Genomic DNA, 13,438 nt, shown 5'->3' with positions numbered 1-13,438 from the left:
AGCAGGATGCATGAATGGAATCCTCCACAGCAACCAATCTTTCTCCTCCCTTCTGTCCGATTTTGGGTATTTCATATGTCCTACTCCCATTCCAAATGCCCACAGAATTGGCCATGCTGTTCAGGAGGGCCTCCAACTATCAGGAAAAGGCTTTTCAAGGGAAATGCAGGGAGAGGTTGGCAGGGGAAGGACTGACTCCTGACTGCTAAGTTTTCAGAAATCATGAAATATGAACAGAAATACATAAAAATGGGACCAAAGCAGAGTAAGAACACGTAAGCCTTTGGAGGCCATTTTAAAGAAGTAATTCCTTCTAACACGGAAGTCAAGTTTTTAAATGGGCATAATACTTGGGCTATTAGTCTCTGGTCCAAACCTTGCTTCAGCCATGAGTTTGCGAAGCTTTGTTCTCTCCATCTCACCCTTCGCACTTGAAAGGTGCTATAATAATACTGACATAATCTACAAGGCTCAATGGCAGCTCATATGCTTTGCTCATGCAGAATGTCCCAAGTCTAGAAGAAGAAGAGTTTGGATTTGATATCCCGCTTTATCACTACCCGAAGGAATCTCAAAGCGGCTAACATTCTCCTTTCCCTTCCTCCCCCACAACAAACACTCTGTGAGGTGAGTGGGGCTGAGAGACTTCAAAGAAGTGTGACTAGCCCAAAGTCACCCAGCAGCTGCATGTGGAGGAGCAGAGACGCGAACCCGGTTCCCCAGATTACGAGTCTACCACTCTTAACCACTACACCGCACTGGCACTTATAGCTAAGGGTTCTCAGGCAGCAAAGCAGGGAAGGGCCTGAAGACCTTTGATTGCAGCTGCCATTCGGAGTAAGAACTGTGCTAGGCGAACCAATTGTTTGACTCTATATAAGACAGTTTCATAAGGTGCATTAAGACTGCATGTGAAATACTTACATGCTCACAAAGCACTAGTTTTGTTTTGCTTATGCATTTTTTTAATTATCCAAGTATGACCTGACAATTTCGTGTCATACCATTCTTTAACAAGTTCAGATCCAAAAATAAGGTCTCCAGCAAATAAAGAAATCCATTTGCAGCTTACTATAAATCTCTAGCAAGTCATTCAGCAGACTCCTGGCAGCAACCTCTCTTTGGGAAACATTTGTAATTACATGTACTCACAAATCTCTTCAGAGGCTGGGTTTCTAGCAAGAGATTTAGCACCGCACACTGCAAAGCTCACCTACCTTCCAGAGATGTTAGCACCAGTCCTCAAATGGACAGCAAAAATAAAAAAACAAGGGACTTATTATTTACGGTTACAGCACGGATAGAGATAGAAAGCAGAGGATTTAGAGTTGCTTAGGAGAGGTGCTTTTAAAAGTATGTTTATCACTGGGAGACAAGCAGCGCATAACTTTCCCTTCGAATAATGTGATGCTCCCAAAGCCTGCTGCTTTATCATCCTTAGCCTTCATCTCCGATACCTCATGCCCACACCAGGTGATCGTTTTGGCAGGTTAGGATTGAAATGGCACTATTTCCCCTAAATAGTTTGCACCTGGCCCTGTCCAGTCATTAGTTGATGCGCACTGAAACCCAACACTGAACACAGCGACCCTTTTCCTAGCAGTGCATGCAGCAAGACCACCCATCTGTGGTCTGTTTGTTCAGGCAAGGCAAGCTGGGGGGGGGGAGGGGATAGGGCATTATTTCCTCTATTTATCCCAACCTTTAATACTGTTGAAAGATGACGAAACAAGGGAATGGGGGGCATGTGACAGAATGTGCCAACGCACTAGCAGCTGCCATTTACAGCTATGGCAAAAGCGCTAGTAGGGTGAGGCAAGGAGTCATGGCTATACAAGGATTTTCCTTCCAAGTCATCCATAATCTGCCCTACCTTCATTTGAACCTGGGAGGGAGGGAGGGCACCATTTTCTTCTGCTGCCAGGAAGCCTGTTAGGTCCCCTAAGGGTTAATTCCATCACAGTGGTTGCATTTCTTTTTGGCACTGAAACTGAAGTAGCTCCATCCCCTCTCCAGATGGTCTCAACAGCAAAACACATTATCTTCTCTTCAAATTAAAAAGGCTTGCACATTTGACTTTGACCTCAAGTGTGCATTTCATAGTATTCATAATAAAAAGGCTAAATATACCTTCTCTTTCCATTTCTACAATGGAAGCCTCTCTCTAGAGATGGATTCTCTGCAGTTTTGCTTGTATGGGTAGATATAGATCCGTCTATTCCACATATATAAATAATCGTAATTTTAAAATTAAATAAACTCTTAACCCTAGCTATTGACACCAAAGCACTGTTCTTGATCAACCATGTTAGTTAAGGAACAACAGGTTTGCTATAAGTTCATTGCCACCTGTATCCAAATGTAAAAATAGGAAATCTGGTTTAAAAAAAATGTTCTCGGTTTAACTCAGAACTTCAATGAAAAAGGGTTGCAAAAGGTTTTAATTTCCTCAGTTGTTCAAGTGAAGGCATTATCTCTTGTGTACAAAGCAGATGAGGAAGGAATAGTCTTGATCAACTGCACTTTTCATTTGTAAGTTATATGGTAATTCCATAAATTAAAAAAGGGTTTTTTTGAAAATATTGTCATTCATACCTTAAAAAATTCCTTTTTCTCTAAATGTTCATTCCCGTCTGCATCCAGCATTTTAAAAGCAATATGAAATCCAGTCTGTGGTTCTGCAATGAATCATAGCATACAGATTTATTCAGAAATATTTTACATGTAAGATAATGCTTCCCTGCTACTCCAGTTCCTCATAAATGGGCAGATGCTTCCAGTTTCATATGAAGGCAGAGGATCCATAGTTAACTATATAAGCATGTGCGAAGGTGTTCTGAAGCTAGTGGAGCGGCACTGTGTACTTAAAAAGGAAAAGTTGACCAATTCAATCTCTGCTATTGTGGAAGTGCATTGACTCCTTGGTTGGTTGGTTTTACTTATATGCTGCTTTCAATATATATATATAAAAACAATTTAGGCTGAAGTACATAAATACTGGGGACTCAGGTGGCGCTGTGGGTTAAAGCCTCAGCACCTAGGACTTGCCGATCGAAAGGTCGGCGGTTCGAATCCCTGCGGCGGGGTGCGCTCCCGCTGCTCGGTCCCAGCGCCTGCCAACCTAGCAGTTCGAAAGCACCTCCGGGTGCAAGTAGATAAATAGGGCCCGCTTACCAGCGGGAAGGTAAACGGCGTTTCCGTGTGCGGCTCTGGCTCGCCAGAGCAGCGATGTCACGCTGGCCACGTGACCCGGAAGTGTCTCCGGACAGCGCTGGCCCCTGGCCTCTTGAGTAAGATGGGCGCACAACCCCAGAGTCTGTCAAGACTGGCCCGTACGGGCAGGGGTACCTTTACCTTTACCTTTTTACATAAATACTAAAACCAAAGTTAACTGATGGAGTTTCTAGTAGAGGTCTTGTTGCACTCCAAGAAGTCTGGCTTAAAAACAGTTTATAGGGGAGGTGCATGGTGGGTGATGTCCTAATTAGGCAAACCAGCATGTTGCTAATTAAAAAGTGGATCTTCAATCCATGGTTTGAAAAATCAGAAATGGGATGTCTAAACTGAGCCAATGTCACAGCAGCAGCAACTAGAGAAACAAGACTTGGAAAGATCTAAAAGGATCTATATTGGCTCCCAGTATGTTTCTGAGCTCAATTCGAAGTGTTTGGCTAACCTTGAAAGCCCTAAAAAACCACAGCCCTACCTACCTAAATTGATCCTAAATAGGTGCTATAGCTTTCTTGCATACTATTCAAGTGCCTGATAAAGTGTTTGGAATGTTTGTGAGGGATCCTGTCTCTTTTAAGAAGTTTGATTAGATGACTTTCAAATCCCCAGAATTTTGAGCAGGTAACTATCGTTCATGAATGATCAATATATATTTCAAACAGCACTGTCACAGTGTGCTAACCTTGAAGGAGGAATCTATTTGAGAGACAGTTGATTTCTTCCTAGTGGAATGCTTCGTTCTAAACATTTTACTAAGTATTCTTTGAGTCAGTAATAATGTGAATGTAGCCTATAATGTCACTGGAGAATAAAAGCAGAATGATTTATTCCAAAGTGATGCATACCATCTGTTGCAACAGGCTGATAAGAAGGTAGCCCTGCGTAATACATAGGAGCTAAAGCTGCTCATACGGCTCATAAGATGACACTCTTATCTGATATGATGCAACCCCAATGGTATGTATTTATAAAATAACTGAGGTTCAAAGAAAAGCTCAATGCACTTGCTTTTAATTACACAGACAATAACTCTAACATGTGAGTTTCAGACACTCACAATGACTATTGGTGGAAGTTACCTTTGGATGCTATCTACGAAAAGTACCTCCAGGTTCCTCAAAATACTAAAACGGGTCTTTTTGCAATATACAGTAGATTAAGGTTACCAGATGTCCCCGTTCCTGGGGACAGTCCCCAGATTTACAAATCAGTCCCCATACAAAATCCACTGAAGTTGAAAAGTGTCCCCGGATTCAGTGAAAAAAATCTGGTAACCTTACAGTAGATGTAAATGCAGGGCCAGACTAACCTTTCCACAAAATTATTCAGCTATGAGGTCCAGTGGCTAAGCATTTCCTTCAGAGTAGGGAACGTGTTAATCCTCCTCTACTGGGAAATGAAGCAGGGCCTCAAATTTTGCCCTTCCTAGTAAATTCTTGCTTGTTCTAGTGGATGTAGGGCAGTCTGCCTTTTGGGGATACACCTCTTCCTGAGAGCAGACAGGATCCTCATACTAATGGCATCCAACCACAACAAGGACCTACTACAGTGCAGGAACCTTTCCATTTCCCAATGACTGCAAAAAATATAAAAAAGAAAAGCTAGCTATTGACTGGAACAGCTTACTTAACTCCGAAAAGGAAAGGAATAGTATCAACTGGGTGGTGCTGGGGAGAGTCCAAAGGAGTCTTCCCAAAATCCTGTTCACTGTAACTGTGTTGGGCGTGCAAGATTGCCTTTTAACCACTATGAAAACAGAAACAGCAAGTTCAAAAGTGAGGCCCCAAGCCTCACTTAACGCTGAGGTGATTCTGTGGGATGTGGATATAAAAAGCAGAGCACGGCAGCTGCTTTGAATAATCTAGTAGCTTCTAATAAACTAGGGTTTCATAAATATACTTGAGAGCTACGAAGCACCAAGAACGAATTGAAATGGGAAACCTGTTAGATGAAGATGGAGATACTAGCACCTGCTGACATTTTCTTTCAGAATGATGGATATGATAACTTAACACAATAGGAGCAATGGATTTTCCACCACAGACAGAGGCTCCTTTGTGTTTGACATTCAATCAATTTGAAATACCAAGGAAATAATATCATTCAGTCCTTTGAAAAAGGGTGGGAAAGATTTTGCTTTGATGCCCCTTGGTTTCCTCTTCTTCAACGCAGCAACGTTTGAGACCCCATAGCACAAGTTCCAACAGCACTCAATACACGGTGGTGCTAAATGGCAAATGATGGCTGCTTTATTCCTAAATCGCTACATGGGAAAACTGGTGCTGCAACAGGAGTGTTTCTATCTGGCAAATATAAATGCACATTAAGAAGGTGCAACTTTTGTGGACTTCCTTGGTCAATGATGTCCATGCAAAACACCCCACACAATTAAATTTGCCTTAGGTAATAATTTCTGTCTAGCCGATTACATTCTTTTTTGAAATATTATATCTTCACTGATGCACCTTTTTACCCCGACTCTTGACACCTGGGATAAATATTTTCAGAACTCACCCTGTTTTTTGTGATTTTGTGTTTTTTGTAATTGCAAGTTTTAAAAACTATTTGTAACAGAATATTTTAAATTATTTTAACCCAGGGTCTTCCTGGCCTTGAAAGAGATGGAAAGAAGGCACACTGCCTCTCACAAGGTCAGGGAGTTCTTCTTAAGGGAGTGGGAAAGAGGCAGAGAGGTACCATGCAAGTCAAAGAACTGCTCCCGGTGTCAACCCTGGAAAAATCACAAGAGCGAGGGTGACGACACCGAACCTCGTGTTCTTTGTTTGAAGAATCTGTGTCCTGCTCATCAGCCAAGAATGCTCCCAAACCAGTTTATGTATGATCAATAAAAGCAAGTCAGTTCCTGCTCAGAGAAATACAATCCACATGACAAAAAAGGGGGGAAAGAGAGAGAAAGGAAGAAAGAGAATCTGAGCACCAGCTCTGAAAGTTAAACAGTAGTTCTTATAATGACCAGAAGGAATGGAAGCAGTTCAGGGAGAGAAGGAACCCGATTGGGACTGCCCTTTCAGCAGCCAACGGAATGGCCCTGCTCTCCCTCTGCTGCAGCCTGATTGTTCAGCTGCATAAGTAACCTGTGAAAACTGGCATCATTTTCAAAGCTGTTTTAAACTACCCATTGTCTATTTAGTCATAACCATTTCCATAACTGCTCATTTTGAAACAAGCGATGTTTATTCACAAAAATATTACTCAAAATCTATCAGGAAAAGGCACTTTAGTGGAGAAAGCAAGACATTCTTTTTTAGATGGTAGAAAACTAAGTTTGCAAGGAACCATCCCTGCCTTCTTTTAGACGTCTTCTGAAAACTGAATTGTTTAGATAGTCCTCTGCAATATGAATTTCTCTTGTTAACCAACCAGCATTTATTGATGCTTTAAATGTTATTTTTATAGAAGCTTTCTCTGATCGTATTACAACTTTGTTTGTTGTATACTGCTTCAATATACGTTTATGAAAATCTGGATTACAAATATTTTAATAAATACCTAAACAAACAAATTACTGCAGTTTTTGGGAAAAGAGATTTATAAAGGCTTAGTGTGATATGACAGAGAGGCGGATCTGCGCTCCTTTCTTAATACAAGATATGGAAGGTCAGTACTATTAAGGAAAAAGGGAATATATTTCATATATGTATCGGCTTTATAGTGACACTTTACAAAGACCCTTGTAAAACATGTTTATGTGGTTGCATAATTCTCCCTCATTTTGATTTGGCCACTTAGTGATTCCCCAGAATCTCAGCTTTCATTTTACAAAAGCCAACAAAAACAAAATCCTTAGATTTTATAGCTGTTCAGTAACCTTCAAAACATGACTCAAGAGTAATTAAAACTGCAAAGTCGGAGTCTCAGCCAACCCAAAATTAATAGCCCTAAGGAGCGTCTACCTACCAATATTTCATGTCAGAAGAGCTTTAGACAGCCCTTCTGTTTCATAGTCCAAATTATCTGACTAATGGCCACACGTTCACAAACAGGACTGGATATGCTGCAGAACCATGGAGACTGGTGTGCAACTATCTGCATGGTTCTTCCCAGTAATGTGTAACACTTCCACTCATGTGGTTATACAAGATGGGGTTTGTCAACCTGGGAAGCCCATATAGGAGAAGATAAACTCTGATCCTAAACCTCCTCTGCCTTGTGGGCCTTCCAGCAACTCCCGCAGCCAGGCTGGTGCCAAATGTATTGCTCTGCTTTCCAGTGAGGCGGGTGTGTGTGTCTGCTTCTCATCTGGGCAGCGCAGGACCTCCATACACACTGCCCACGGTTGCACCCTGGTGTTGCTAACGCAGCAATTTGGCTTTACCCCCGAAGGTGCACTCCATTGTCCTGAGACAGACGGATGTCTACAACAATAGTTCCTACTCAATACCCTTCAATTGCTGTATTTCATTTTGTAGTACAAGGCTAGGTAGTAAAGTGATATGGGTGAATATCAAAATCAGTAAGCTCACAGACTGTTCTGGAATTCATCTGTTTACCTTACCCGAATGAATAGTGAGCAAAATGGGTAAGACAAATAGTATTAGTTAACATTAAAAGTGAAACAAAAAGTTAAAGGTAGGAAGACACGTTGTCATTAAAAACGAGATACCTGCTCTAGAGATCCTAGAACATTTGTGATAGAATTCCAATGGTCCTCAGATATGCATTATATGATACATATATTCCTTCGAATAGCAAACTTTTGTGGCTGCACGCATTTGAATTTGGAAATGAAACACAGCCAGCCAAATATAAGGTAGACAGTGATTTCTGCATACCTGTATGTCATGGGAACTCCTTGGGTGCACAGAAGTTTGTGAATTGAAAGAAAAAGCATGACAGTACAACTCAAAAAAAGCTCCTGAGACAGGTGCAAAACCCAAGCAAAATGTGCACCCGAAAAAAATTGCAGGAAAATAGGCACACATGCCCCATTGTCACCCAAGTTCCAAGTTTACGAGGCAGCAACACAGTCCCTTTTCCTTTCCTTTGGTGTTCCAGGGGCGGCAGGAAGCCAGGCACAGGTGTCCAGTTGCCCCCCCCTCCTTTCCTCTAGGCCCATGTGAGCCTAGAGGCATTCTGGGGAAAGGGAGAGAAGAGGGGCGGGGTGGCTGGATGCTGGCACAACTCAAAATGCAGGCCTGATGTACAAAGTGAGCACTATGGTTCCCAAGCTCTTTCTACCTTGCCACTCCCATCGACCTGTGAGCTTCAAACCCTTTCCTTTCCACTTAACGTTTCCTAGAGTTTCAGTCTCGGTGCTGTTTGTATCTCAGTGCCAGGCACGTGGGGTGAGGGTGGGGGAGGATCCCCCCTCTTTCTCCCCCCCTGCTGCCACCACCAGAGCTATAGCAGCTGCAAGATAAGCAGGTGGGTGGAGGAAGGAGCTTGGGAGAATGGTAGGTGAATGGGTGCTTAACAGAAGTACACAGCCCTGTCATATATCTAGAGTTAAATCAGATCCTGTTGAAACACCCATCCTGCCCCACATTTCCCTGGAATAAGGCAAGCCATTTCCCAGTATGCGTGGAAATTCTTTAGTCTGTTCCAAGCTGTTCCAATTTCAGAAGAATGGAGGGGGAAGGTTGTTTCACTCATCGCTATTCTTGCAAGTAATTTATTGACTGAACTTTGAAGTTGGATTTTTATGTTATAAGAAAATTCACTAGTGACATGGAAGCTAGTAATAGTGATTCTTTCATACTACAATGTACAGCTAACTAGCAAACTACTTACTTGTGAGTATTGTCAGCAAAAAGAGGTACTCTGTGTAGGAGATCAATCCTGAAACAAAACAGTAAAATGCGAAAATTACAGAATTCAGAATCAGGATACTAATGTGGCTTGCATAATCAACCACTTTTGAAAAGATTATCCCATTCAACTCTGCGTAACAAATAAAGGAGGTAGTCGCTATTATTTATCAGTCAAGTCAGATGTTTCTGTTCCCCATTCTAGTGCTCTGGCAGTGAACTTCTTATTCTGCAATCCCCCGTCATGTTGATGTCTCATTAAGAGACTTGGGTTTATTTGGCATTAATAAAAGGTCTGCACTAAATCTTTGGATTTTCGCAGAAAATATTCCGTGTTTATACGAAGGATGAATAAATTAAGTGTGCTTTGTCATATTTAGTACCTGGGAGGAGAGCTACTCTAACGTTACTCTGAAGGATCAAAGTATTTCATCCCTTGGCAGTCTTGAAAAAGCGAAGACCAGATTTTCTCTAAGTCTCCAGGGGAATATGGCAACACAAAGCTGCCAAGCTGCTAGATTGCACTGATAGGGCTGCTGGGCCCAGAGCCAAGAAGAGGCTTCGCTTAAAAAAAAAGAAAAAGTCTGAACACGTCCTTTCTGCAAGGTGAAAGTGTTTCCCCCCTTCCTTTTTTAAAGGAAAATTCCACCACCTCCCTTTGAAAGGCCGACTTAAACGAATAGCCTGAACAAACACAAAGATGCGACAGTGTCAAAATAGCAACATGCCAGCTAAAGATAGAGAAGTATATAAAGAAGTATGGTTTCAACAAAAGAATCTAAAGCATCCCTCCTGTCCTGTAAGAGCACTTTGAGGATTTTTTTTTTAAGAGTGGCCTCATATAAGTAACTTAAAAAAATAATAATCAGGCTACTTTTAACATGCGAGCCAAATACCATCCTGCATAATGGAAGAACCTGTTAAAAGCAGATGTTTTAACTCCACTATCTACAGGGAAGCCATTTCTTTAATTTACATTTAGCAAATTGGTAGGCAAACAGCCTTCCTTATGACTTGCGCGTAAAAAATATTCCCGTGTACTGTGCTCTGCCTGCAATTCATAACTGAATTTAGATAGGTAGCGTTCTACGAACTTGCAGTGCGCTGTGTGGCACTGCTGTGTCTGTCTTAGCGCCAGCACTGTCCAGAAGCAGGAGGACTCAAAGTGGCTACTCATCTATGTCAGATTACGGGGAATATTAAAATGTTATGTCTGCATAGTGGAAACAACTTTTCTCTGTGTTGCTCCAATGATAACCATGTAGTGTTTCCAGATCCACCACTTCAAAAGCAGGGCTGATAGCTAGGGTCTTTCTCCAGCACTCTGGGGAACCTGGCTCATAGTTGTGGGTCTCTCAACATTACACAAGTGCTGTGGGATGAACCCAAGGAAGAGTGCCTCTCATGGTGGTCCTGTAATGTTCAAAGCGCATCTCTTACTCTATTGCTTTTGAGTTTCTTGACTTTTCCTTACAACTTTGTCCTAGCTGGGCGAGGCAACTGAATACAGTCAGTTCCATTTCACAGGATTAGAATGGAAGCAAAAGGCAATAGGAATTTTGGCCATTGAACCTGTGCCTCAATTGAAATATAGCACTCCTCAGGGCCATGTTGTGGTTAGATTCTGCCTGTATCTGTATTGGATCTGAAATGGTTTTATATATGCAGTTGTTTTGATTGTTTCATATATGTTTTAATTGTTGCTGTTTTTATTGTTAAATCGCTTCAATATGTTTCAGAGGAAGAGATTCAGAAATGGAAATAATAAACAAATAAGCCCCAGAGTAACCACTTGTAAAACCTGGGTTTAAATGCTCCAGCGAGTGGTTAAAGACAACTACCTCCCCCACATGGAGCAGGTGCTATGTTGTAAGCTTATACCAGTTTCCACATGGCTCCCAACCTTTTGAATTCATTTCCTTTAAATGAAATAAATACTGTTTTACACTTCAAAGTGTGGGTTCTCTTGCTATTTACAGTTTGAAAGTACAACACTGCAATAGGCTATTTTCAGAAAAGTTGTGCAAATAATTCTTTTACTAAACCTACTTAAGGATTTGTTTGGGGTTTTTTTTCAAAGTCAGAAGATATTTTACATTTTTTCTGTCCATGGTCGATCCTATTATTGTCAACATACATCTGGCTGACTCGAAGCACATTTTTACTGTGGACTCAATTTCATAATAGTTCATCACAGCTTTTACTTAGCTGTTCCATAGACCTGCCAGAGAATTCTATCCAATGTTAAACGGAATTCCTTTCTGGAATGTGCTTTATTTCAAAAGAGCAAACATAATTTATTTTGTTCAAAGATTATAAAGGTGCAATCATAGAAAAGAAAAGAATCATGTATCCATGTGATCAGAATTAAAAATTACAGAACTTTAACACAGTGAGATGGTGATGATGCAGCACACACGAACCAAACCTTTTAATTTGAGTGTAATTATTTTCTAACTTCTAAAAAAGAGGGCTAAAAATTGTGACGTTTATACTTGCAATTATCAAAAATTTTAGATACACACAAAACACAAAATTAACAGTAAATGATAAAATGGGGAGTTACAGACATTCCACTAGGAGGCATAATTGTCTTCAACTAAAATCCAATGAGTGTTCATGCTCTTGATAAGGTATTGGTATGGGGTAAACTGTGGATTCCCAGCTTCTTCTAGATGCTTAGAAATAAAGATTCCCCACTTTGAAAAATCCATAATGTTTTAAGAGTGAAGCCTCAGAATTAGAGAACAGTGAAGTGGCTTAGTGAGGAGGTGGGAGGGGGAGCCCAAATCCATTCAAAAAGTGCTGAATAAATAAACTACGCTTGTAGGTGATTCCATGCAATATCTCTACCTTTCAAATAAGCAGCTCAATAAAGTGGAATATCATCACCGTAACTGAAGATAACCAAGGATCCTACAGAAATGTTAAGCCTGTACAAAGATCACAGATTCACACAAGTCTTAAGAACATGTAAGCTGGAATTAGAAGAGCTATGGACATAAACAAATGTTCTCCCTGCTTGTGTCCATGTAGTAACAGGACATGCTGTCTTTCCCTAAAGGGACCCTAATTCCTAGTTTCCGGTTTTCCTTCAGATCAAACAACATAGGATCAAGGGCATGTTTACGTGTTTCATTTTTTTGTGTGCAAGCTGTTATGTACCTTCTTATCAATACAGGGTACATTCTCTCTGTGCTGTTTGGGTTGGTTTGGCAGATCCCTAGATAGATGCTCTGTTGAAGATATGGATCATCTCCTGCTATTAGTGGAACTGAGGATCCATCCACCCTCTTGCCCCCAGCCCTTTTCTGGTGGAATTTCACAACCTTCTCTGGGTTGTGACAGCTATCCTTTGCATATAAAAGTAATGTATGCAAGCAAGCCACACTTTAGTCACTGGCCATGGGATGTCAAATCAAAGGCACCCAAGTCTTTTGGAGCACATTGCCATGCAGATCTTCTCTAGTACCAGCTAGTCAATGCATGGAGCAGAGCTCAATTTAATGATACCCCAATGTAAATGTAGCCCAGGGACCCCTCGGATCCCATGGTTTCCTATATTGTAGTACACTTCAAAAATGATTTTCAGAATTATTGTTCTCCACCATCCTGGTTTCCTTAAAAAAACACAAACCATAAACTTTCAAGTCTCCCTGCTTGCTAACCAGAGTTATTTGGGGTAATCTAATGAATTTGTAAATATGCCTCCTGTTCCCAATCTTACGTTCCCAATCTTACAAACAGCTACAATACCTAAAGAAATAATTCATTTCAGCCTGCACAGATCAATAAGAATTTCCAGACCCTGAGAATTCATCTTTAAAAATGAACAGTATTCCCTTAGAAACAAATTCCACTAATGACTTAAGCCATTACCTTTATCTCCGAGGTCTCTAAAAAAAGTTGGCCCTGGTTTAGTCTTTGCAACATTTCCTAGAGTCGATTCTACCTCCTTTGAACAAACAAAATAAATACCAAGTTAGTCTTGAAACAGGAATCCATTAAAACAAGTAGCAGAAAGAACAAGTGTTCTCTTGAAAAACAGCAGGAGCACTTTGCTTACCTTTTTTGTCAGTTTCTTGGCTAAAGTTTTACCTGTAAAAGAAAAAAAAAAATCACTCAATCATCTGCAAGTCAAAACTTTGATCAAGTTCTGTGGCATTTCTTCAGATTCTTTTATGGGGAAAATGGAAGTAATATGAAACAGAACCAAACTGCCAACTTCAAAATATTCTAATTCCCACAATGCTCAGGAAAGCACAGTGTTCAGAACTAATAGGAACAGCCTGTTCAAATGTTCCTGCAATACGGACAAAAATAAAATAAAATAAAACTTTTAGGTAATTCTTATCCTTTTTATTAACTTAACTTTCTACTTTATTGCATCACCTGTTGTGCATAGAACCAGGATAACGAGAAGCAGTCATCATGGGGCA

General features: G+C 40.8%; 1 protein-coding gene across 1 annotated transcript in view; it reads right to left on the bottom strand.

The window, feature by feature from the left end:
* The window catches only part of MICU2 (mitochondrial calcium uptake 2), a 70,038-nt gene that overhangs the window by 16,890 nt on the left and 39,710 nt on the right, over positions 1–13,438 (bottom strand). The window contains exons 3-6 of the mRNA XM_083737018.1: positions 13,066–13,097; positions 12,879–12,954; positions 8,983–9,030; positions 2,596–2,678 (exon numbers count right to left, since the gene is read on the bottom strand). Coding sequence (XP_083593144.1) covers positions 2,596–2,678; positions 8,983–9,030; positions 12,879–12,954; positions 13,066–13,097 — 239 coding nt within the window. The remainder of the gene's footprint in view (positions 1–2,595; positions 2,679–8,982; positions 9,031–12,878; positions 12,955–13,065; positions 13,098–13,438) is intronic.

The sequence above is a fragment of the Podarcis gaigeae genome (genome assembly GCF_964106915.1).
Source record: "Podarcis gaigeae genome assembly, chromosome: 4".
In the NCBI taxonomy this organism is placed as follows: domain Eukaryota; kingdom Metazoa; phylum Chordata; class Lepidosauria; order Squamata; family Lacertidae; genus Podarcis; species Podarcis gaigeae.
This window is presented reverse-complemented; position numbering and strand designations above follow the sequence as displayed.